The sequence below is a fragment of the Leuresthes tenuis genome, unplaced genomic scaffold (genome assembly GCF_036924035.1).
Source record: "Leuresthes tenuis unplaced genomic scaffold, fLeuTen1.0.hap1 SCAF_8, whole genome shotgun sequence".
In the NCBI taxonomy this organism is placed as follows: Eukaryota; Metazoa; Chordata; class Actinopteri; order Atheriniformes; family Atherinopsidae; genus Leuresthes; species Leuresthes tenuis.
Window position 1 is genome coordinate 37048602 of NW_027325362.1, and position 23806 is coordinate 37072407.

Here is a 23806-nt window from a genome sequence, read left to right on the forward strand (position 1 = left end):
AAATCTTCTTTTCATTGATTTTGTTCGTGCAGTAGGTGCGAAAAATGGTTAGCTTTTCTTCGTAATCCTTTAGCAGTTTCTGCGAGATAGTAGTTCTTGTGCGGATGGAGAGATTACGCCTTTTCATAAAACAGAAGCACCAAGAAGGACCTCCTCGAAAGTCGTTGATCTCCATGTCGCTGCTACCGCTGTTGCTTTGAGTCGAATAGAGACAGTAGAGACACTTCTACCTGTGGTTCAATTTTGTCCTCCAACTGTGGCCATCTCGCTTTGTTCCCTCGGAAACTCAGTTTGGTCTCCTTTACCTGGCGCAGGGTGTCTTCTAGCTTACTCCACTTCGGTACCATTGATTCATTAATGTTGAATTCTCTCGCAGCTCCTCTATTTCCATGTTGTACTGCTCAACTGATAGCGTTAAGTTTGAAATCCGCTTCGGTGGCTGTAATGCTCAATCCAAAAATTAAAGGATTTTAAGTGTGCCTTATGGTCGATATATATATATATCATATCATGAAGACCTTGGAGAAACTCCTTGTTTGTCGCATGAGATTGCAGGTTGCTGAGGATCTTGTCCCCCTCCAGTTGGTCTGTACATGCTGCATTGGGCATATGCTTATCTGGATGTGCCTGGTTCATATGTGAGAATCCAGCCTCCCATACTGAAAGACAATCTTCTAGGTATGGGTGTGGCCCCCTACTTGACATCGTGGATTATAGATTATCTGACTGCCAGACCACAGTATGTCAGGATGGGGAGATGTGTTTCTGGAACACTAGAATGCAGTACTGGGGCTCCACAGGGTACTGTTTTGGCTCCTTTTCTTTTCATCCTGTACACATCGGACTTCAGATGCAACTCGGAGTTCTGCCACATACAGCAGTATTCTGATGATACGGTTGTTGTGGCATGTGTGCACAGTGGAGAACAGGAGACCAGGTACAGGTACAGTACAAGGACCTTGTGAAGTCCTTCAATGGCTGGACCAAAAAGAACTGTTTGCTCCTGAACACTACCAAGACCAAAGAGCTGGTGGTGGACTTCAGGAGATCTACAACTCCATGCCAGTTAGTCTGCATTGATAGAGGGGAGCTAGAGACTATTAATACCCGTATGTGCAGGTCTGAACAGTCTGCAGTTACAGTGGTCTGCCAACATAGAAGCAGTGTACAGGAGAGGCCAGAGTCATCTATTCTTCCTGAGATGGCTCAGGTCCTTCAATGTCAGCAGTGACATGATGAGTATGTTTTATCGCACTGTCATTGAGAGTGCACTTTTCTATGCTGTTGTCTGCTGGACAACTGGAAAAAGGCTGGCTCTGTAGTAAGCAGAAGGCTACCCTATCAGTGGTGGAGCAACAGATGAGGAGGGAATTATATTCTGTTTTGGAGAACAATAAACATCCTATCCACAGCATCATGGCAAGACGGAGGAGCAGCTGCAGTGAGAGGCTCATCTCTCTGCGCTGCAGGACTGAGAGGTTCAGGAGGTCCTTTGTCCCCACAGTCATAAGGCTTTTTAACAGTGATTTTGCTGTTTTTCTCAAATTTATTTATTTATGTATTTTTTTATATATATGTGTGTGTGTGTGTGTGTGTATGTGTACATACATGTGACAGTTGTGTTAGCCACTTCCTGTTTTTAGTTATTCTGCTTAAGATGTAATACTTTTCCTGTGTAAATAAAAAGTTGTATCTTTTACTGAGATTTTACTTGATTTCTATCTCCTTGCAACAATCAGTTGCAGCACCATCAACAGTGACCTGTCAAAATGAAGATATATTGCAAAAGTTTCATACTATCCTAACAGAAAAAAAACAATATTAATGATAAAGTGTGTGGAAGGTATCGTTATGTACATGTGATATACACAAATACATGTACACAAACACATGTTATGTATTATTGTATTTATACTAATGTTAATATATCAAACAAAAGCTGATACTTTTGAATACTAACGTATGTACACTGTATCAATCATTACTACTGATGTACTAATACATAAATACTAATGTTACTATCCTTTTTTTAAATTATTTTACATAATTGTTTTAGAAAAACGTTTTTTTCCTCATATCTGATAGTTGATAAATCCATATTTTCTCAGGCTTTTTGGTATGTCACACAGCTGATCATATTCCATAAAAAGTATAACTTTTCATTTATTTCATGAAATTCCATTCATGTATTACAAACCACATGTAAGCTTCATGTATTACAAACCACATGTAACGTTACATCCCCTACTCCTTCACAGGTCAGCATGTGTGTGCAATCTGGGCTCTGAGTTTCGTCGTGGTGCTGGTGTGTTGGATATAGTTTTTGAGTCTCCATTCCAGCTCTTCACCTGCGGCTATGATACCTTCATTCGACTGTGGGATCTTCGGCTCAGCCCACAGTAGGTCATCTTTCATAAATCCTTAATGCACCTTTTGGTAGTCCTTGGGAATTTTTTTAAACCATATTACCATTATCATTTTATGAGTATTAGGGTTGTCAAATAGTGTACACTCAGATGCTAATCGATATTAAAAATGTAATCTAATCTAATTAGACCCTCATTTGCAAAAGTATAGATACCGATGGCCTCGTTTCAACTTATTCAATTCACAGATAACTTAAACACACCATCACTGTAGACAGACAAACAACCTGTCCGCTAGCTGATGGTTAAAAGAGACCTGGCTGGCAAGACACAACTTTGCTTCTACACTATTGGCAGTATAACACTAACTGAGCATTGTTTTTTTTTGTTCAAACCAATTCTAGTCTCCATTCTTGCAAATAGTGCTTGCAGTAATTTACATTGTCGCACCAATTTCTTCTTCTATCTTTTTTTAATCGCCTCATTTACTTGTCATCCAGAACAGTGAAAATATGTGCAGCTAGGTTTAACATGGTGTTTATGTGTCTTGTGTGAATGAAAGACCAAAGAGTCATATGATACTTTTTCATAAAGTCCTCATAACAACATGGGACACAAACTTTAAAAATGACACACGTGTGATTGAAGTACAACAACATAATAGATAATTTTTTTAATCTGTCTGCAGCATTTGGAAAACAGGAATTAATGTATTGATCTGCAGAAGAGCCTGGCATTCAATTCAGTTAATTTTATTTATATAGCGCCATATCACAACAAATGTCATCTTGAGACACATAAAAGATACAATCCAATTCAAACCAGTTACAATCCAATTAATTCTAATACAATCATAATCCAATAAATTCCATGAATTAAATTCCAAATAAGTTCAAATCATACAAAGCCAATTAAACTAAGACGTTGCCTATCACAGGATACCAACAGATTGCATCAAAAACGCTCTTCGATCCATTCCCACATCTTGAGATGGAAAGGAAAGTAAAAAAACTGCCTTTTAAAAGGAAGAAATCTCTAACAAAACCAGGCTCAGGAAGAATGAACATCTGCTGGCTGCTGGAGGTTGAGACAACAGGAACGAAGGGAAAACAAGTACAATGACACCAATAATATCTTGGAGAGTGAAGAGAGCAGAATGAGAGGTCCCTCAATAGTCAAGGCCTATTGGAGCATAATTAAGGGATGTTTCACAGTCCCCTGAGCCATCCGTAAGCTTTATCAATAAGTGTAGCTGAGTATCATCAGCATAGCAATGGCAATGTATGCCATACTGTCTAATATTATTATCTAAATTGGGACTGGGAGACAGGGACAGAGTTTCACATTCCAGGAGAACAGTAACCTTTAGTATACTGCTAAAACAACAGTTGAGTGGTTTAAATGTATTGAAATGGCCTAGTCAAAGACCAGACCTTGACTGAACTGAAAATCTGTGGTATAACTTAAAAATTGCTGTTTACCAGCGGAACTCATCAAACTTGAGGGAGCTGGTGTAGTTTTGCTTTGAAGAATGGGCAAAAAGCCCAGTGGCTGGATGTGGGAAGCTCATAGAAACACATCCAAAGAGACTTGCAGTGGCAATTGCTGCAAATGATGTCTTTAAAATATTTACTTTGTGGGTGTGAATACACACATTTTTTTTCAAATTTATTTTTGAAAATTTGGACCTTTTCTTTCTAAATAAAATCCCGACCCAAAATAGATTTACTTTAAAGGTTGTAACACATCAAACATAAGAAAACCACCAAGTTATATAGTTTTGCAAGCCACTGTATATCACCAAGTACAGGTGCCACAGACTCTATACATATTTTAGTTAGGTCATCTGCCAATTTTTTTCTCTCCTGAAACATCAGATGTTCTGTTTCAAATAACCATCTTGGAAGTCCTCTGAAGTTTGTGAACAATTTGGAAACTGACAGGTAATTTGAATAAATCCTTAGCATCTATCTTTTGAAGTAAACTTCAGACAGTTTAAAGGTGAGACGTTCAAAGGAAGGGGTATCAGGGATGGAGATGGTTGTAGTTTAAATGTCTGTAAATAGTAGCTATACCACCTCTCTGCTTCTCGCTTCTCTGTGCAGGCTTGGTGAAGCCAGAAGGTGTGGCTTTGTTAAGAGTGATATAGTCCATAAGTTTGTGCTGGGTTTCAGTGAGGCAAGGCTGTAATCTGAAATGAATTAGTTTAGGATACGACTTTTGTTGTTTAGTAACCGAGTGTTGAGTAGGGCCAGAGTCAAATGAGGCTTTGTGTTTGGTTGAGAGGGCTGAGGAAGCGGGCTGTGTGGTTTGCTGTGAGGATGTAATGCAGAAGTCGGAGAACAGCAGTACTAAATTAATGGGATGGAGTCTGGTGATGACTGTTTAGAATAATATAGAAATAGAATAGAAAAAAAACTTTATTCATCCCTGTTGGGGGAAATTAAAATAGTCATGTAGCTCAATTATGCACGATGGTGTGGTGGTTAGCACCGTCACTTCACAACGAGAGGATTCTAGGTTCAACTCTCGGCTGGGCCCTTTCAGCGTGGAGGTTGCATGTTCTCCCTGTGTAGGCGTGGGTTCTCTCCGGGTACTCCGGCCCCTCCCACTGTCCAAAAACATGCATGTTAGGTTAATTGGTGTCTCTAAAATTGTCCTTAGGAGTGAGTGTGAGCATGTGTGTGGTTGTTTGTCTCGTTTGTCTCGTTTGTCTCTTGGCCCTGTGATGGACTGGCGACCTGTCCAGGGTGTACCCCCGCCTCTCGCCCGATTACTGCCGGGATAGGCTCCAGCCCCCCCGTGACCCAACTGACGGATTAAGTGGGTATAGAAAATTAATGGATGGATGTTAAAAAGCCTTATGGCTGTGGGGACAAAGGAAATGTTTGTGAAAATGAAAAAAAAAGTTTCATTGTAAATGTCCAGAGTCTCTTTGTTGGGAATGGGAGGTGCACAGTATTCCATTTACGTGGAGAATGTTCATGTTATCTGGATTGTGGTTGTTGTTTAGTCTGAGGAGTTCGATGGTGGAGTACAGCAGCGGCATACTCGGATGAGACAGTACTAGCTTGGAGCTAACATTAGCTTGTTTGCAGTTGAGGAGTATTTATTCGTGACCTGGAGTGAGGAAGGGACAAACATATGAGGAGTATCCAGGGATTAATCCACATCATTACTGCAGCTGACTGGAGAGTATGGTGAGTAGAAGGCTGGATGGGCCACTGGTCTGATCGCCAATGCTGGAAGGGAGCTCTGTAAGGTGGATTGGTGGCAAACCATGAATGTCAACTTGAGCCTGGCAGGCCTGACCAGTCCGAGAGAGATTAATCCTGATGGAACAATCTAGTGGGCTGTTGGCTGGTGGAGATCGATAAGTACCTTTTGCAGAACAGAGATGAGGCTGCTGTGAAGATCTGTTGTCACTCCAGGTGTGTAATAGCTGCCAGACTTAAGACCAGGGAAAAGTTTGGAGAATGTTAGTTCACAGGGTGTATTACCATTGAGTATAACTTTTAATCAGTTGGAGGTAATGACGGTCCCCGTATTTAACCGACCAGATAGAGATTTATATGGCATAGAAGACTGATATAATGAGGATGGTTAAGTTTCTGGGATGGAGCGGCGGCAAGTGTGTGCCAGCATCAGCCATCTTGAGTGGTTCCACTCTGGAACAGGGAAATGTTGTTCACACTGACAATAAACTGGACTGGACCAAGATTGCCACCATCTACAGGAAAGGTCAGAGCTGCTTCTATTTTCTAAGACGGCTGAGATCTTTCAATATCTGCAGAATGATGCTCAGGATGTTTTATGGGGCTGTGGTGGCCATTGCTATTTGTTATGCTGTTGTATGCTGGGGCAGCAGACTAAGGGTAGCAGGCAGCAGCAGGCTCACCAAACCGCAAGCCTAGCAACATTGTAGGGGTGGGAAGGGACTCTCTCTGGTGATGTCAGAGAGGTGGATAATGTCCAACTTAAGTAAGATACTAGACAACATGTCACACTTGCTCCATCATGTGCTCAAGGAACTTGTCCAGCAAGTGACTCATTCCCCAACAGGAGATAATTTTTGCCTGTGGCTATCAAGCTATAAAACTCAAGCCTCTGACAGACTTACTTTCAACTGACTGTGCAGTAATTAATAATTAATAAGTTATTAAGTACCCACAGACATGTGCAAAGTATATATGTCACTTCAAATTTACTATTTTACTACATAGTTTCTTCTTCTTTTACTTATTTCGTTATATCCTGGATTCTTTTTTGCGTCTTCCAAAAGTCTGTTTAGCCTAAGTGCTCCCCCTGCTGGGCCCCCAGCTACTATTGCTTCTTCTAATCCAAATCCACTGACTGGACCTTATTGCCTCTTCAGACATTTCTTTCACTATTTTCCTCACACTCTGTCCACTTATACCCAACTCCCTCAACAATGAAACAACAGACATTGCAACAAATACTCTACATCCTACTTCCACTGGAAATATCCTAACTTTCCATCCTCGCTGCTCTGCTTCTGCCTCCAACTCCACATACCTCAGCTTTTTCCTTTCATATGCTATCATAGACTCTCATTCTACTCCGTGACCACAAGACTATATCAGGCCTTAGATTTGTAGAGGCTATTTCCTGGGGAACAACAAGCTTTCCTCCTAAATATACTTGCATCTCCCAATCACAAACATCCTCTAAGCTGCCTTGCCTCCTTTTTGTCTTATTAACTTTCTCCCCCTTTTGAATAAACTGAATTGCCACTTTCTTCACCTTAGACCCTCCTAAATTCATCTGCCTTTGTTTATCTTCAATACCCGCAGCTAAGCTTCTTAATACTTAGTTATGTCGCCAGGTAGCCATTTGACAGACTAACCTTACAACCTGACAAAATATGCCTTAGAGTTGCAGTACCTGAACATAATGGACATAGCGGGTCTCCATTCACCCAGTGCTTTAGGTTCTGGGGAGTTGGCAATACATCATATCAAATGGGGCTATCAAAAATCTAATACTCCTTTCCTCCATACTCCACATTTCTTTCCAACTAAGCTTTTTCTTCTCTACACCTTTCCAATTCAACCACTGTCCCTGCTTAGCCTGAGCCACTGCCTTTATATCCTTTAATATTTCCTCCTGTCTAAGAATCCTGCTCAACAACTAGCTTTATCTTCTCCTTGGGACCTGCTCTACTCCAAACTGGTTTGCCTGGGCCAAGTCCCAAGCAACCCTGGCCTATTTGAACATTATCCACAATCTCTGTATGTCTAAGAGTTGTTTCTGCCTCCTGAGCTGCCATTCTTGGATTTCCATTTCCTCCCCTTGGTTGGGTTTGGAACCACCTTACCACATCATTACTCCCAGCTAAAAGGAGCTCTGTCCTAACTTTAGTACATTTAAACTCCTCTACTAGACCAGATACTAGGAGCTGGAGTATGCCTTTCCCATACAGTGCCACACTATTTAAGCATCTAGGAACACCTAGCCACTTCCTAATGTAAAAGCTAACTAATCTTTCCATTTTTTTCTGCAACAAATAATTAAATCTCATACACAGACAGTGGCCTGAAAATTGGTCTATATCGTCAAAAGGCGTGTGAATAAAAGGTATTAAAAGCTTTGTTATAAACCACTGGGTCTGAGCGTGGCAGTACCCCAAACGTTGATGTTTCTCCATGAAACACAAATTTGACAGTTGCTACATTTTACATCCAAAGTGCACTAAACATCAAACATATCATCACACTCAGCTACTTTACAGATTGACATGATAGTATTTTGTCAGTACTCAGGGCCAACCCACTGGCAAAGGTTGCATGTTTTGCTCTTGGACTTATTACTCATTATTCACTAGATCTACTTCAAATGTGTGCAGAAGAAAGATAAGTGGATAACACTTCCCTTAGAAAAAATGTGAGTTTTCGCAAGAGAGTGTATCCATGGCGGGGGGCGAATTTCGATATCACATCATGACAACAAATGTAATTATAATTTGCTTAAATCTTATCTCTCTTAGGATATCTCTCTCCCATGAGCGGCCACCTTATCGTGGTGGGGGAGTTTTCGTGCCCCAAGGAGTCTGGGAGCTATGTTGCCCGGGGCTTCAAGCCCCTGGTAGGGTCACCCAAGGCAAACAGATCCTAGATGAGGGACCAGACAAAGAAAAACTCAAAAGACCCCTTATGATGAAAACAAAATTTGGACGGCGTCATCCCTTGCCCGGATGTGGGTCACCAGGGCCTCCCCCTGGAGCCAGGCCCAAGGTGGAGCCCGGCAGTGAGCGCCTGGTGGCCGGGCCTGTGCCCATGGGGCTCGGTGGGGCATAGCCCAAACATATAACGTGGGTCCCCCTTCCAATGGGCTCACCACCCGTGGGAGGGGCCAAGGGGGTTGGGTGCAATGTGAGCTGGGTGGCAGCCGAAGGCGGAGGCCTTGGCGGTCTGATCCTCGGCTACTGAAGCTAGCTCTCGGAATGTGGAATGTCACTTCTCTGTTGGGGAAGAAGCCAGAGCTGGTGCGCGAGGCTGAGCGGTTCCGGCTAGATATAGTACCTCACCTCGACTTACGGCTTGGGCTCTGGAACCAGTCCTCTTGAGAGGGGTTGGACTCTCTTTCACTCTGGAGTTGCCCGTGGTGAGAGGGGCAGAGCAGGTGTGGGCATACTTATTGCCCCCTGGCTGTGTGCCTGTACATTGGGGTTTACCCCAGTGGACGAGAGGGTAGCCTCCCTCTGTCTGCGGGTGGGGGGACAGGTCATGACTGTTATTTGTGCTTATGTGCCAAACAGCAGTTCAGAGTACCCACCCCTTTTGGAGTACCTGGGGGAGGCACTGGAGAATGCTCCTACCGGAGACTCCCTCGTTCTGCTGGGGGACTTCAATGCTCACGTGGGCAATGATAGTGAGACCTGGAATGGTGTGATTGGGAGGAACGGCCCCCCAATCTGAATCAGAGTGGTGTTATGTTGTTGGACTTCTGTGCCAGTCATGGACTTTCCATAACGAACACCATGGTCAGGCATGAGGGTGTCCATATGTGCACTTGGCACCAGGACACCCTTCGCCGCAGTTCGATGATCGACTTGTGGCCGTATGTCCTGGACACTCGGGTGAAGAGAGCGGCGGAGAGAGGGGTGAGCTGGCTCTGCTGGTGAGGGAGGATGCCGATTAGCCCTGGCAGGCCCAAACGTATTGTGAGGAACTGCTGGGAACGTTTGTCAGAATCCCCCGTTAGGAGTAGCTTTAACTCTCACCTCCGGCAGAGCGTCAACCATATTCCGGGGGAGGTGGGGGACATTGAGTCCGAATGGGTCATGTTCCATGACTCCATTGTCGAGGTGGCTGACCGGAGCTGTGACCTTAAGGTGGTCAGTGCCTGTCATGGCGGCAACCCCTGAACCCACTGGTGGACACCAGTGGTGAGGGAAGCCGTCAAGCTGAAGAAGGAGTCCTATCAGGCCTTCTTGGCCAGTGAGACACTGGAAGCAGTTGATGGGTACCGACAAGCAAAGCGGGTCGTGGCCTCAGCGGTTGCTGAGGCGAAAACTTGGGCCTGGGAGGAGTTCGGGGAGACCATGGAGAACGACTTCCGGACGGGCTCGAAGAGACTCTGGTCCACCATCTGGCGTCTCAGAGGGGGGAAGTGGCTCACAGTCAACAGTGTGTATGGTGAGGACGGAGCTTTGCTAGGGACGTTGTGAGTCGGTGGGGGAAATACTTTGAGGACCTCCTCAATCCTACCGACACACGCTCGGAGGAGGCAGAGTCAGAGAGCTCGGAGACGGGGCCTCCCATTTCTGGGGCTGAGGTTGCAGAGGTGGTCAAAAAGCTCCTCTGCGGCCCCGGGGTGGATGAGGTCCGTCCTGAGTTTCTCAAGGCTCTGGATGTGGTAGGGCTGTCTTGGCTGACACGCCTCTGCAGCATTGCGTGGACATCGGGGACAGTGCCTCTGGACTGGCAGATCAGGGTGGTGGTCCCCTCTATAAAAAGGGGGACTGGAAGGTGTGTTCCAACTACAGGTATATTACACTCCTTAGCCTCCCTGGTAAGGTCTATTCAGGGTTACTGGAGAGGAGGATCCGTCGGATAGTTGAATCTCGGATTCAGGAGGTGCAGTGTGGTTTTTGTCCTGGCCGTGGAACAGTGGACCAGCTCTATACCCTCGGCAGGATCCTGGAGGGTGCATGGGTGTTCGCCCAACCGGTCTACATTTGTTTTTTGGACTTGGAGAAAGCGTTCGACCGTGTCCCTTGGGGAGTCCTGTGGGGGGTGCTCCGGGAATATGGAGTGCCGGACCCCTTGATAGGGGCCGTTCGGTCTCTGTATGACCGGTGTCAGAGTTTGGTCCGCATTGCCGGCAGTAAGTCGGATACGTTTCCGGTGAGGGTTGGACTCCGTCAGGGCTGCTCTTTTTCACCGATTCTGTTCATAACTTTTATGGCAAGTTATAATATAAGCAAAAAACCCAGTCAGTCAAACATCCAATGCAAGTTGCAATATGGTGTGCTTTCATCATAAAACAAACTTACAAATCGGATTTCACATACCTTTTTTCCACTTTCAGCGAAACGCTTAAGATGTTATTTGACACAAAGGAAGCCGATCTCAAAGAAACCCAGAGTGAAAAGTTTTGGAAATCAATGACAAGTGTGTTGCTTCTACCAACCGGTATAACTAAGGAGTTAGCCTTCAAAATAAAAGTAAATGACTTCACTGGAGGAAAATGTAAATCAATAAACCTTCCAAATAACCATTACAAATATATTTTTTAATGAGCCCACTTAGTTTTAAAATATTCCCCCTTTTCTGGGTCCTTTACACCTCCAACTTCTGAATCATTTATCTCTCACTCTGAAAAGTATGTGAGACAAGGGTTAAGTCTTTCATGATGTAACCATATTAAAACTGACATGTATCCATGACAAATTAGATCTTTGACCTATTCATTTTTAGCCACTTCAACTTCAAAAGTGGTCAGACTACACATTACACATTGATGATGCTTCATATAAAAGACTTTATAAAGAGTTTTTGCTGGAGGGCATGTCCATGGTGGTTGAGCAAATTTCACTCATATCTATTTTTTTTATTTTATTTTTATTTTATTTAACCATTATTTAACCAGATCAGTTCCATTGAGACACAATGATCTCTTCCCCAACAGAAGCCTGGCCAAGACAGCAGCTTAAAACATTTTCAAGTTTCAAGGGTTAAAACAAACAAGGCAAGAGGCCACATAAAATACAAGCCAAACAATAAAAAAAAAAACAAATATACAAATACAGTCAGATCAGAGCAATAGTTAAATAATGGGGCTTTCATGTAAAGCAGGAGCAAGAACGGTATGAGGCTGATTCCAAGTTATTCACAAAGTTTTTAAATGTTCCAAGAGAAAGTAGTTACTTCAGGTTCAGTGTTTTGTAGTGAATTCGAAGCAGCAGATCCAAAATGCATAAAGGAGTGCTTGCCAAATTCAGTACGAACTTTGGAGACATTTAAAAGACAGTGGTCATTGGAGCATACAGAGTAAGTACTCTGGGTTCTTGTAATATAGCCACATAAATATCAGGAGAGTAGGCTTAAAATGGCTTTATACATAAAAGTGTGCCAATGTGAGAAATGACGTGCAGCCAATGAAGTCCACTCAACTCTGTCAAATAAGGTGCAGTGTCAGTGAGCACTTTGCAACTTGTAACAAATCCCATGGCACCATGGTACACAGAGTCCAGAGATTGCAGACATTTTGCAGGGGCATTCATATAAAGAAGTTCACCATAATCCAATACAGGAAGAAAGGTAGCAGCAACCAACTTTTTCTATCCTATGGTCAAAAGTATCCTATCCTATCGATCAGGTTTTCTACATGAGATCTAAAAGAAAGCCAATCATCAATCAAAACTCCAAGGTACTTATAACAAAGTACTACATCAATTGCCTTCCCTTGTAAGGAGAGCACACATGGAGGGGGCTCAGGTATATTTCTGCCATTTGAAAAGATCATTAATTTGGTTTTAGAAACATTTAAGACAAGTTTCAAATCTAAAAGCTGATGTTCCACAAGAATAAAAGCAGTCTACACTTGTAAGTGGCCAAGGGCCTCGGCAAGGATTGAGCCCTTTAGGGAATTTAGCATCAGGGACGTTTCTACCAAGTATGTCCAACAAGATTGGGCCCAACACAGAGCCCTAGGGCAGATATTTCAGACATATTTAACATTGTAGAAGAACTACCATCAAAATGTAAACATTGCATTCTGTCTGTCAGATAATTTGCAAAACAGCCAACTGCTTGATTTGGCGGATCAATATTTGACAATTGTTTTAACACAGAATGATCCACAGTGTCAGAGGCCTTGGAGTGGTCAACAAAGAGGGCTGTGCAGAATTTTTTGTTGTCCAGTGACTCTATTAGTGTCAAGTTACCAGAGAGGGATTCAGGACGCAGATGCAGGGTCTTATAGTTCAAGATGGTTTTATTATAATAAACAAACACAAGATCGATCACGGCACTGCAGGGCGCTCTCCCGGCAGCGCAAAAGAAACTGGCTATAAACGCCTAAGCGCTCTCCTCCGTATCTATGGTGGAGGAGGAGCGCGGCTATGAAAATTAACAAACATAAACTCTCTCCAAACTGGGAGGTAAACAGAAATGCTATCAAGACTTTAACAAAACTAAGTCACGCCCTCAAAATGAGGCGGAATAAAACAAAGGCACACTCTTTACAAAACAGAGGCTCTATGAAAATTTTACTTTAACTTAAAGGCTCTCCTTTAACGGAGGCGACTATGACAGGTAACAACGAAAAATCACTCCTAAAAATCGAGGAAAAACAAAGCTATGAAACTTACCGTTCAATAAATAACTAAGGCTATGGATCAATAAATTACAAAGCAAGATACACTACAGGAGAGTCGCTCACTGCAGGCTCGAGGAGTCATGGAACGGGACAAGACGAGACAAGGTAAGTGGCTGGTAGTGAAGCTCACAATGAGACAACATACTGGCGACGAGACAAGGGAAACGCAGACTATTTAAACGCATGAGGGACCAAGGGGAACAGGTGGAAACACTTGGGAATCAGGGAAGACAATCAGACGCTTCACACGGGAGGAAGGGCAAGTTACCTGAAACAAGAGGACAAGGTTAGTGATCTTTCAAAATAAAACAGGAAATGACAAGACATGGAACGGAAAATAAACCGTGACAATTAGATCTTTTGTGACTTTTAGGAAGGCTGCGATGTTTCCTGAAACCAGATTGATATGAGGAGAGAATATTGTTTGTTTGGAGAAAGTCCTTCAACTGATCATTTATCAACCTTTAAAGGACAAAATTCAACAACCTTTGACAAAATTCACAACTTGGAAATTGGTCGATAGTGTTCTTGAGTTCTTGAATAAACAATCATAAATAGTTAATCTGTGTGAGTTTTCTTATGACAGACAATATAGCACTATAGCACCCTAACCCTTCCAAATAGTGGGCCTATTTGGGGGGGGAAGTCCAGGGCTGTAAAGGTCCTCGATGTCCTCAACGGAAAGGATCGCCAGGCACATGACCCTCCACTCCTCCCAGGAGTCCCTCATGTAAACAGCGGCGAAGGTTCCGTCAGAGCAGACAGGTTCCCCCGAACCCGAGCTTCTCGTCGAGAAAATTCTGTCAATTGCGTTGAGAGACCACATGAACCTTAAGACAACACTAGAAATGCTTTGAATATGGATGATTATATAAGAAACACTTAGTGAATTGAAAAGAACTAAGGTGAGGGGATGGATGGATACCGGAATAATTCAAATAGTCTAGGTTTGTTACTATTTGAATTTAAAGGCTAACAGCTTGGGTTAATTTATCATTTTAACAGTGAATTCTCTCAACACCCACCGCATACCGTCTGAAATGTAAGAACAGGGCGGATCTTACTGTTAAGTCAGCTCCGAACCACAGGTAAAGCCAGCGGATCCAACTACGTCTCTCCCGTTACGCGTCTCGTGGCCTTTGTTGACTTTCGGGAACTTTAATTAAAGTGGCCTGGACCGGTCGCTCTCCTGCGACGGAGAGGCTTCTGGTGGTTTCTGTTGGCTCAGAAGACAAACGGGGTGCTGTGTAGGATTTCACTGTAAATAATGCCAAAATTGTCCACGGGTCGAGTTGATTTGGTTGCTGACCAACTCTGATAAGGTGAACATAAATTCACAAAAGATTGACAAAAAGGTTCAAGCTTAATGCTGACTCTCTTGGTGAGCAAAACTAGGTGAGGATGCGTGCAGCAGCAGAGTTTAAAACGTGCTATAGAAAGGAGACAGGATGACGGACAAACAAAAACGCAAAACGTATCTTTCTACTACATTATTTTCTTTCTGTCTTTGTTCGGACCTTTTTCTTCCATCTCATCTTCCTCTCCTGCCATTTTCAAAGACTCTCTACAAGACTCTCATTCCATAATTTTAGAACTCTCTGTTCTCCATGATTCAATCTGTTCAATTCTCTACCATCTTCTCTCTTCTGACTTTTCCTCGCGGTTTCCGAGGTTTCCGAGCATTTCCCATGAAAGCATTTCATGGGAAAAGGTTGTTGTAAATCCGAGGATCTCTGGTCCTTACACACGAACATCTCCACACCGGAATGTGGGATATTTCCAAAGTCTTAAGTTTGAATTAATTCAATTCAATTCAATTCAATTCAATTTTATTTATATAGCGCCAGATTACAACAATTGTCATCTCAAGGCACTTAAGTAATATAGTCCAATTCAAGCCAATTGGAATTCAATTCATTGTAATCATAATCCAATTAATTCATATAGAGCTAATTCAAAAAATTAATATCCTAGCTAAGGAAACCAACAGATTGCACCGAAATGTGTCTTCAGTCCAATCTCCCGTCCTGAGCGTGCCTGTGGCAACTGTGGAAAGGAACGACTCCCTTTTAACAGGAAGAAACCTCTGGCAGAACCAGACTCAGGAAGGGTGGCCATCCGCCTCGACCAGCTGGGGTTTGAGAAGACAGAAAAGAGGGAAAAGAGGGGGGAAAAACACCATAACGCCATTCAAAGGATATCTGTTGGAACAGGGAAACATAGGTTAATAACCACAATAATGTCACATGTACATAAAATCAATTTTGAAATTAAACAGGGGGAAAAAGAGAGCAAAGTGAGGAAAGGTGTGACAGATGAGGTCCCCCAGCAGTCTAAGCCTATAGCAGCTTAACTATGGGATGTTTCAGGATTACCTGAGCCATCCCTAACTGTAAGCTTTATCGAAAAGAAAAGTTTTAAGCCTAATCTTAAAAGTGGAAAGGGTGTCTGCTTCCCGGACATTTACTGGCAGCTTATTCCACAAGAGAGGGGCCTGATAACTGAAGGCTCTACCTCCCATTCTACTTTTAGAAACTCTGGGAACAACAACTAAACCTGCAGTTTGGGAGCGAAGTGCTCTGTTAGGAAAATATCTAACAATTAAATCTTTAAGATATGATGGAGCTCGGTCATTAAGAACTTTATATGTCAGAAGAAGAATCTTAAATTCTATTCTGAATTTAACAGGGAGCCAATGAAGAGAAGCTAAAACTGGAGAAACATGATCTCTCCTGTTAGTTCTCATCAGAACTCTGGCTGCAGCATTTTGGATCAGCTGGAGGCTTTTCAGAGAATATGTGGGACAGCCCAATAATAAGGAATTACAGTAGTCCAATCTTGAAGTAACAAATGCATGAACTAGTTTCTCTGCATCACCCTGAGACAGGATGTTCCTGATTTTAGCAATATTACGAAGGTGAAAGAAGGCAGTCCTAGAAACCAGTTTTATATGTGCGTCAAATGATAAATTCTGGTCAAAAATAACTCCAAGGTTCCTCACTGTAGAACTAGAAGCCAAGGAAATACCATCTAGAGTAACTATATAACTAGACAATTTCTCCCTGAAGCGCTCAGGTCCAAAGAGAACAACTTCAGTTTTGTCTGAATTTAAAAGCAGACAGTTCTGAGTCATCCAGGTCTTTATGTCTTTAAGACAGGCTTGTAGCCTAACCAACCTGTAGGTTTCATCTGGTTTCATAGATAAGTACAGCTGAGTATCATCAGCATAACAATGGAAATTTATGCCATGCTGTCTGATAATGTTACCTAATGGAAGCATGTATAAAGTAAAAAGAATCGGTCCAAGCACAGAACCCTGAGGAACTCCATGACTTACTCCAACGTGTGAGGAAGATTCCTCATTTACAAGAACAAACTGGAATCTATCAGATAAATATGACTTAAACCAGCCTAATGCAGTTCCTTTAATCCCAATAACATGTTCAAGTCTCTGTAACAGAATGCTGTGATCGATCGTATCAAATGCAGCACTGAGATCCAACAGGACAAGCACAGAAACAAGTCCGCTATCAGAGGCTAACAGGAGATCATTGGTAACTTTCACCAGTGCTGTTTCTGTGCTATGATGCACTCTGAATCCTGACTGAAACTCTTCAAACAGATTATTTCTATGTAAATGATCACAAAGTTGAACTGCAACTATTTTTTCAAGAACTTTGGACAAAAAAGGGAGATTGGATATAGGTCGATAATTAGCCAACACTTCTGAATCAAGAGTAGGTTTTTTAAGTAAAGGTTTAATTACAGCAACCTTAAAAGTCTGAGGTACATATCCTATCAACAAAGACCGATTGATCAAATCCAATATGGAAGTGTCAATTAAGGGGAAAACCTCCTTGAACAGTCTGGTTGGGATTGGGTCTAACATACAAGTTGATGGTTTAGAAGAGACTATTGCTGTTGTTAGCTCAGAAAGATCAACTGGACAGAAGCTGTCTAAATACAATTCAGGTTCGAAAGATACTTCTAAAGCTGCTCTACTTGATGATACATCAGTGATAATAATGGGAAGGATTCCATTAATCTTCTCTCTGATAGAAACAATTTTATTGATGAAGAATCTCATGAAATCATCACTGCTGAGAGTTAAAGGAATACATGGCTCAACAGAGCTCCGACTCTTTGTCAGCCTGGCAACAGTGCTGAAAAGAAACCTGGGATTATTCTTATTCTCTTCTATCAATAATGAATAATACGCAGTTCTAGCTTTACGAAGTGCTTTCTTATACGTTATTAAACTATCTTTCCAGACTAATTGAGACTCTTCTAAATTGTCACTGTCTCTCCAGCTTTCTTGCAGTCTGCTTTAACGCACGCAGCTGTGAATTATACCAAGGAGCCAACCTCTTCTGACTGATTACTTTCCTTTTCAGAGGGGCAACATTGTCCAGTGTTGTACGCATTGAAGCTGTAGTGCTGTCAACAAGAGAGTCAAGTTCTACTGGAGTAAAATTTAGGTAGCCATCCTGTGTCATATCAGCACATGGCAGTGAAGAAAAGGATGATGAAATCAACTCTTTAAATCTGGTTACAACATTCTCTGACAGACACCTTCTATATGTAGAATTCTTCTCAGAAACCGTGTAGTCAAGTAATGTAAATTCAAAAGTTATTAAAAAATGGTCAGACAAGTCAGGGTTATGAGGGAACACTGTTAACTGTTCACTCTCAATGCCATAAGTCAGCACAAGGTCAAGGGTATGATTAAGGCAGTGAGTAGGTCTGTGAACACTTTGAGAAAATCCAATAGAGTCTAATATAGAATTAAAGTTAATATTTAGGCTGTCATTTTCAACATCTACATGAATATTAAAGTCACCCACTACAATGACTTTATCTGTACTCACCACTAACTGGGATAAAAACTCTGAGAATTCAGACAGAAACTCAGAATAAGGGCCAGGTGGACGATACACAACAACAAACACAAGAGGTTTTTGTGATTTCCACTTTGGGTGGGAAAAACTGAGAATCAGAGATTCAAAAGAGCTAAAACTAATCTTGGGTCTAGGACTGATTAGTAACCCTGATCTGAAGATAGCTGCCACTCCTCCTCCTCTGCCTGTGGTTCTAGGAACATGAACATTTAAATAGTCAGAGGGAGTTGATTCATTAATGCTAACATGATCCTCCTGCTGCAGCCAGGTTTCTGTAAGACAAAATATATCAATATGATGATCACAAATCAAATCATTCACTAACAGAGACTTCGAAAGGAGAGATCTAATGTTCAGCAAACCACATTTAATAGTTTGATGTTTTTGTTCAGTTAAAGTTTTTGTTTTAATTTTTTTTTGCACAAGAGGATTTGCTCCTTTTGTGTTTTTTGATTGAGGGGGGGGCAGCATCAGGTGGGAAGCCGCAGAGAAGTGTGTAAGACTACAACTCTGCATCCTGGTCTCAACCCTGGGATGTCATGTTTTTGGATGACTAATAAATTCGTCCATATTTCTAGAAATGAGAGCCGCTCCTTCCAAAGTGGGATGGATGCCGTCTCTCCTCATCAGACCAGGTTTTCTCCAGAAAGATTGCCAATTATCTATGTAGCCCACGTTGTTTGCTGGACACCATCTAGACAACCAGCGATTGAATGAGGACATGCGGCTAAACATGTCATCACTGGTCAGATTTGGCAGGGGTCCAGAGAAAACTACGGAGTCCGACATTGTTTTGGCAAAATTACACACCGATGCAACATTAATTTTAGTGACCTCCGATTGGCGTAACCGGGTGTCATTACCGCCGACGTGAATAACTATTTTACCGTATTTACGCTTATCCTTAGCCAGCAGTTTTAAATAGGATTCTATGTCGCCCGCTCTGGCCCCTGGAATGCATTTGACTATGGTCGCTGGTGTCGCTAATGCCACGTTTCTGACTATAGAGCTGCCAATTACCAGGGTTTTGTCCTCAGCGGGTGTGTCGCTGAGTGGAGAAAATCTATTAGAAACGTGGACAGGTTGATGGTGAACCACGGGCTTGACTTTAGGACTATGACTCCTCTTCCTGACAGTCACCCAGCCACTCTTAAGTCCCGGCTGCTCGGGATCTGCTCGGGGACGACTAACAGAGCTAGCTACGCTAGGTGGCTCCGCACTGACTAAAGGGGCCTGGCTCGCTATCGGGTGGTTTTCAACAGTGCAGAGCCGAGCTTCCAATTCAGATAACCTTGCCTCCAAAACTACAAAAAGACTACATTTGTTACATGTACCATTACCACTAAAGGAGGCACACTTGAGTTCGGTACAGACCTAAACCATTCTGGGATTTGTAAACCATCAGTAGACTTTTAAAATCTATTCTGTGACTGACTGGAAGCCAGTGTAAAGATTTTAAAACTGGTGTGATGTGTTCAGATCTCTTAGTCCTGGATAAAACTCTGGCAGCAGCGTTCTGGATGAGCTGCAGATGTTTAATGCTCTTTTTGGGAAGTCCAGTTAAAAGACCGTTACAGTAATCGAGTCTACTGGAGATTAACGCAGGGATGAGTTTCTCCTGGTCTTTTTAGGAGAGAAAATCTATAATTCTGTCGATGTTTCTGAGTTGGTAACTTGGTGACAGCTTTGATGTGGCTGCTGAAAGTCAGATCTGATTCTATCAACACTCCAAGGTTATGAACTTGGTCAGTGATTGTAAGGGCCCGAGTCTCAAGGTATTTACCAATGCTGACCCTCTTCTCTTTGCTACCAAACAGAATGATCTCAGTTTTGTCTTCATTTAATTGTAGAAAATTCTCTCTCATCCAGGTGTTTATTTCCTCCAGACACTGACACAGTACGTCTGCTGGGCTGCAGTCGTCTGTTGACAGAGACACAAAGTTGTGTATCGTCTGCATAACTGTGATAATTGATGTTAAAGTTCTGTAATATCTGACCCAAAGGGAGCATATACAAGTTAAACAGAAGAGGTCCTAGAACTGGCCCCTGGGGGACTCCACAGGTCATGGCCACTCGCTCAGATTCATAGCTGCCAATTATAACAAAACTCCGGCCTTCTAAATAGGACCTGAACCAGTGAAGAACTGCTCCAGAAAGTCCAACCAAGTTTTCCAGCCTGTGCAACAGGATTCTGTGATCTACAGTATCAAATGCAGTGCTGAGATCCAACAGAACCATGACTGAAACATAACCAGAATCAGTATTCAACCTGATGTCATTTAACACTTTGACCAGAGCTGATTCAGTGCTGTGATGACGTCGGAAGCCTGATTGAAAGTTATCGAGACTTCCACTTTTATAAGTCCTTGAGCTGGTTAAATACAACTTTCTCTATAATCTTAGATATAAACGAGAGGTTAGAGACAGGTCTGTAGTTGTTCATCACAGAGGCGTCTAGAGTTCTCTTCTTTAGGAGTGGCTTCATGGCAGCTGTCTTTAGTGACTTGGGAAAAATGTCTGATGCCAGTGAGCTGTTAACTATTTGTAGGTGATCACATTCTACTGAGGTAAAAACAGTTTTAAGTTAACAGTTTTTAACAGTTTTTTCTTGTTTGTCTGTGTGGCGCAAATGTTTTGTCTTTGTTTTGATTTTTTGGCTAGAAATTTTGGCAAATCTGTTGCATTTCTCAGTGAAGAGAAGGTCTGGGTTTAACCATTTAGGAGGATTTTTGAGATTTTTTCAACCATAACAAACAGAATTGGAGAATTGTTGACATTCTTCAGATCAGAATCAGAATCATTTCAGATAAATGCAGCTCTCTGGTCTTGCACAGCTCCTTGGTATCATGGTTTCAAGCAGAGCTCAGGCAGGATGAGGACCCAAATGCAAGACTTACAGACCAACAGTAAAAGTTCAGAGCATTTATCCGGCTGGGGTCCCTCTGAAGCAGGATCAGGAACAGCAACTGGAGGAGGCGAGCCCCATTGGGCTCCCTCTAAAACAGGATTAGGAACAAAAGGTGAGCCATCTTGGGCTTCCTCTGGAGTAGTAACAGGAAGAGGAGGAGGCGAGCCAGACTGGGCTCCCTCTGGAGCGGGACCAGTAACTGGAGGTGAGCCCCCATGGGCTCCCCCAGGAGCAGGAACCAGAGGCAATCCTCCTTGGCATCCCTCTGGAGCAGGAAGCGGCACGGCTGGACAGGCTGGCTGTGGACACTGGGACACAGGTGACAACCATGCTGTGCCTGTGTGAAGGACATGCAGGGAGCCTCTCTCCCTTCTAGCACATCTCTATAATGTCTGTTCCATGTGACTGGTCCCATTCTGACTTGGCTGCCATCTGACTAAAAAGTCTTATCATCTCCCCCCTCAGAGTTACTTACAGGGGTCAGAGAGTTGGCGAGCCAGGGCACAGGAGACTGAGGCGCTGGAGGTGCCAAGGTGTTAGGGGAAAATGAAACTGCGGAGGCAAACGGTGAGACAAAAGTGGATGCATACATGCCTGTAAACTGTGCAGGTTCCAGCCCAAATATCTCCACCATGGCTGCATGGTGCACCACTTTAGCACCCTTGTTACAACCCCCAAGGGGGTGTAACATACCAACAACCAAGGACTGAAGACATCGTGATATAAAATGATTGAAATAGGTTTATTTGCTTGAACTGGAAAAAGGATAGCAGCTGCTTTTACCTGTGGGGGAGTAAGGGACAGAAGGTTGGGCTAAACAAATTAAATAAACGTAACAAAACCAAGCCTAACTGTTTACTAAACTAGAAATCAAACAAACAAAACCTAACTTACTTATCTAAAAAGAGGTTATCAAAACAAATACAGAGGGTACCCCAGCTTACCTAGTCCACATTCCTCCCACCACATACCTGACATAGCAGCATCCAGTTCACAGATTATAACGTAGAGCAGGGCAGAGAGATGTCTGAGTGAGGAGGGCAGCCTCCAAAGTGATCTCTGCGAGCTTATTTTAAAGGAGGGCTCCAAGGTGCAAGTCATTCAGGTAATCAGATCAATCAAGAGGTGAGCCTTTCCTGAATCAGCTCTCAGACCAGTGACACCTGAGGAGAAGTGCTTGCACGTAACACCCCCACCCTTACAAGTCCAAACCCCATTTGGACAAAAACAAACACCATATTACCCAGCACGTGACAGGGCATCCGCAATAATATTTTCAGAACCCTTCTTATGAAGGATCTCCAAGTTATAATGCTGGACGAACAAAGCCCATCTCATGAGGCGCTGGTTATGATTAAACATCCTCCTAAGAAACACGAGGGGGTTATGGTCGGTGAAGATCTTGACCGGGGCAACACTCGATCCTACATAAACCTCAAAGTGCTGTAAAGCAAGCACTAAGGCGAGTGCTTCTTTCTCCATGGTCGAGTAGTTCCTCTGGTGAACATTGAATTTCTTGGAGAAGTAGCTCACAGGATGATCTATTCCTAAGTCATCCTCCTGCAATAGGACGGCTCCAGCCCCATCTCTACTAGCGTCTATCTCCAATTTAAATGGGGACGAAAACACTGGGGCCGACAGAACAGGCGAACAACAAAGCATGGCTTTCAAGCCATCAAAAGACTGTTGGCATTCATCGGTCCACACAAATGGCTTCGACGGGCTAGTTAAAGCTGACAAAGGGGAGGCCACTGAAGAAAAGTTCTTACAAAAACAGCGATAGAACCCAACCATCCCAAGAAACCGTTTCAGCTCTCTTCGACCCGTAGGGACAGGAAATGCAGAAATGGCTGAGACCTTAGCATCAGCAGGACACACACGTCCGCCGCCCACCTGCTGACCAAGATATAGAAGAGTGCCCTTACCGAATTCACACTTGGCAAGGTTAAGGGTCAGGGACGCATTGGACAAACGAGCAAACACCTCTTTCAGAGTGTCCAGACGGTTGGTCCACGTATCAGAATACACAACAATATCATCCAAGTAAGCTCTGGAGTTCGAAACATCACCAAGGACTTTGTTTATAAGCCTTTGGAAAGTTGCAGGAGCGTTACACATCCCAAATGGCATCACCGTGTACTGCAGAAAATGGTCAGGTGTCACAAAAGCTGAAAGCCCTTGCATTTATCGGAACCTGCCAATAACCTTTCAACATGTCAAGCTTGGTGACATAGGTTGCGGGGCCTATGTCATCAATGCAGTCCTCCATTAATGGTAATGTATGCATCTGGAACAGTCACAGCATTCACTTTCCTGAAGTCAGTGCAGAACCTTGGACTGCCATCTGGCTTCATTTCCAATAAACAAGGTGAACTCCAAGGACTCTCACTTGGAACTGCAAACCGCCTCCTTTTTCATCATCTCTCGCTTTGTTGGATTGACATGATATGCACGCTGTTTGATTGGCTGTGCTTTAGTCAAAGAGATGTCATGGGACACAACAGTAGTCTGTGACGGAATGTCACCAAATAGTTCCGGGAAGGCAGAAAGAAGCATCTGAATGTCTTCGCTATCACCATCAGAAAGATGGAACAAATACTTGGATAGGTTTGATAGGATCTCAGTATTTTTGAGCCGCACTGCTTGGGGTGGTATTGTGCACAAAGCCTCATCATCATCATGAGTGACTACCGTTACCAATGGTACCACAGGGGGAGCCGCAGATGTCCCATCATTGTCTTCCCTGGGACAATAACGTTTCATCACATTCACATGACAGAGTCTAGTTT

General features: G+C 43.1%; 1 protein-coding gene across 3 annotated transcripts in view; it reads left to right on the forward strand.

The window, feature by feature from the left end:
• fbxw4 (F-box and WD repeat domain containing 4) overlaps positions 1-23806 on the forward strand; it is a 102396-nt gene that overhangs the window by 65688 nt on the left and 12902 nt on the right. For all 3 annotated transcript variants that reach the window (XM_072391620.1, XM_072391621.1, XM_072391622.1), the window contains one exon: positions 2259-2399. In XM_072391620.1, the coding sequence (XP_072247721.1) occupies positions 2259-2399 (141 nt within the window). The remainder of the gene's footprint in view (positions 1-2258; positions 2400-23806) is intronic.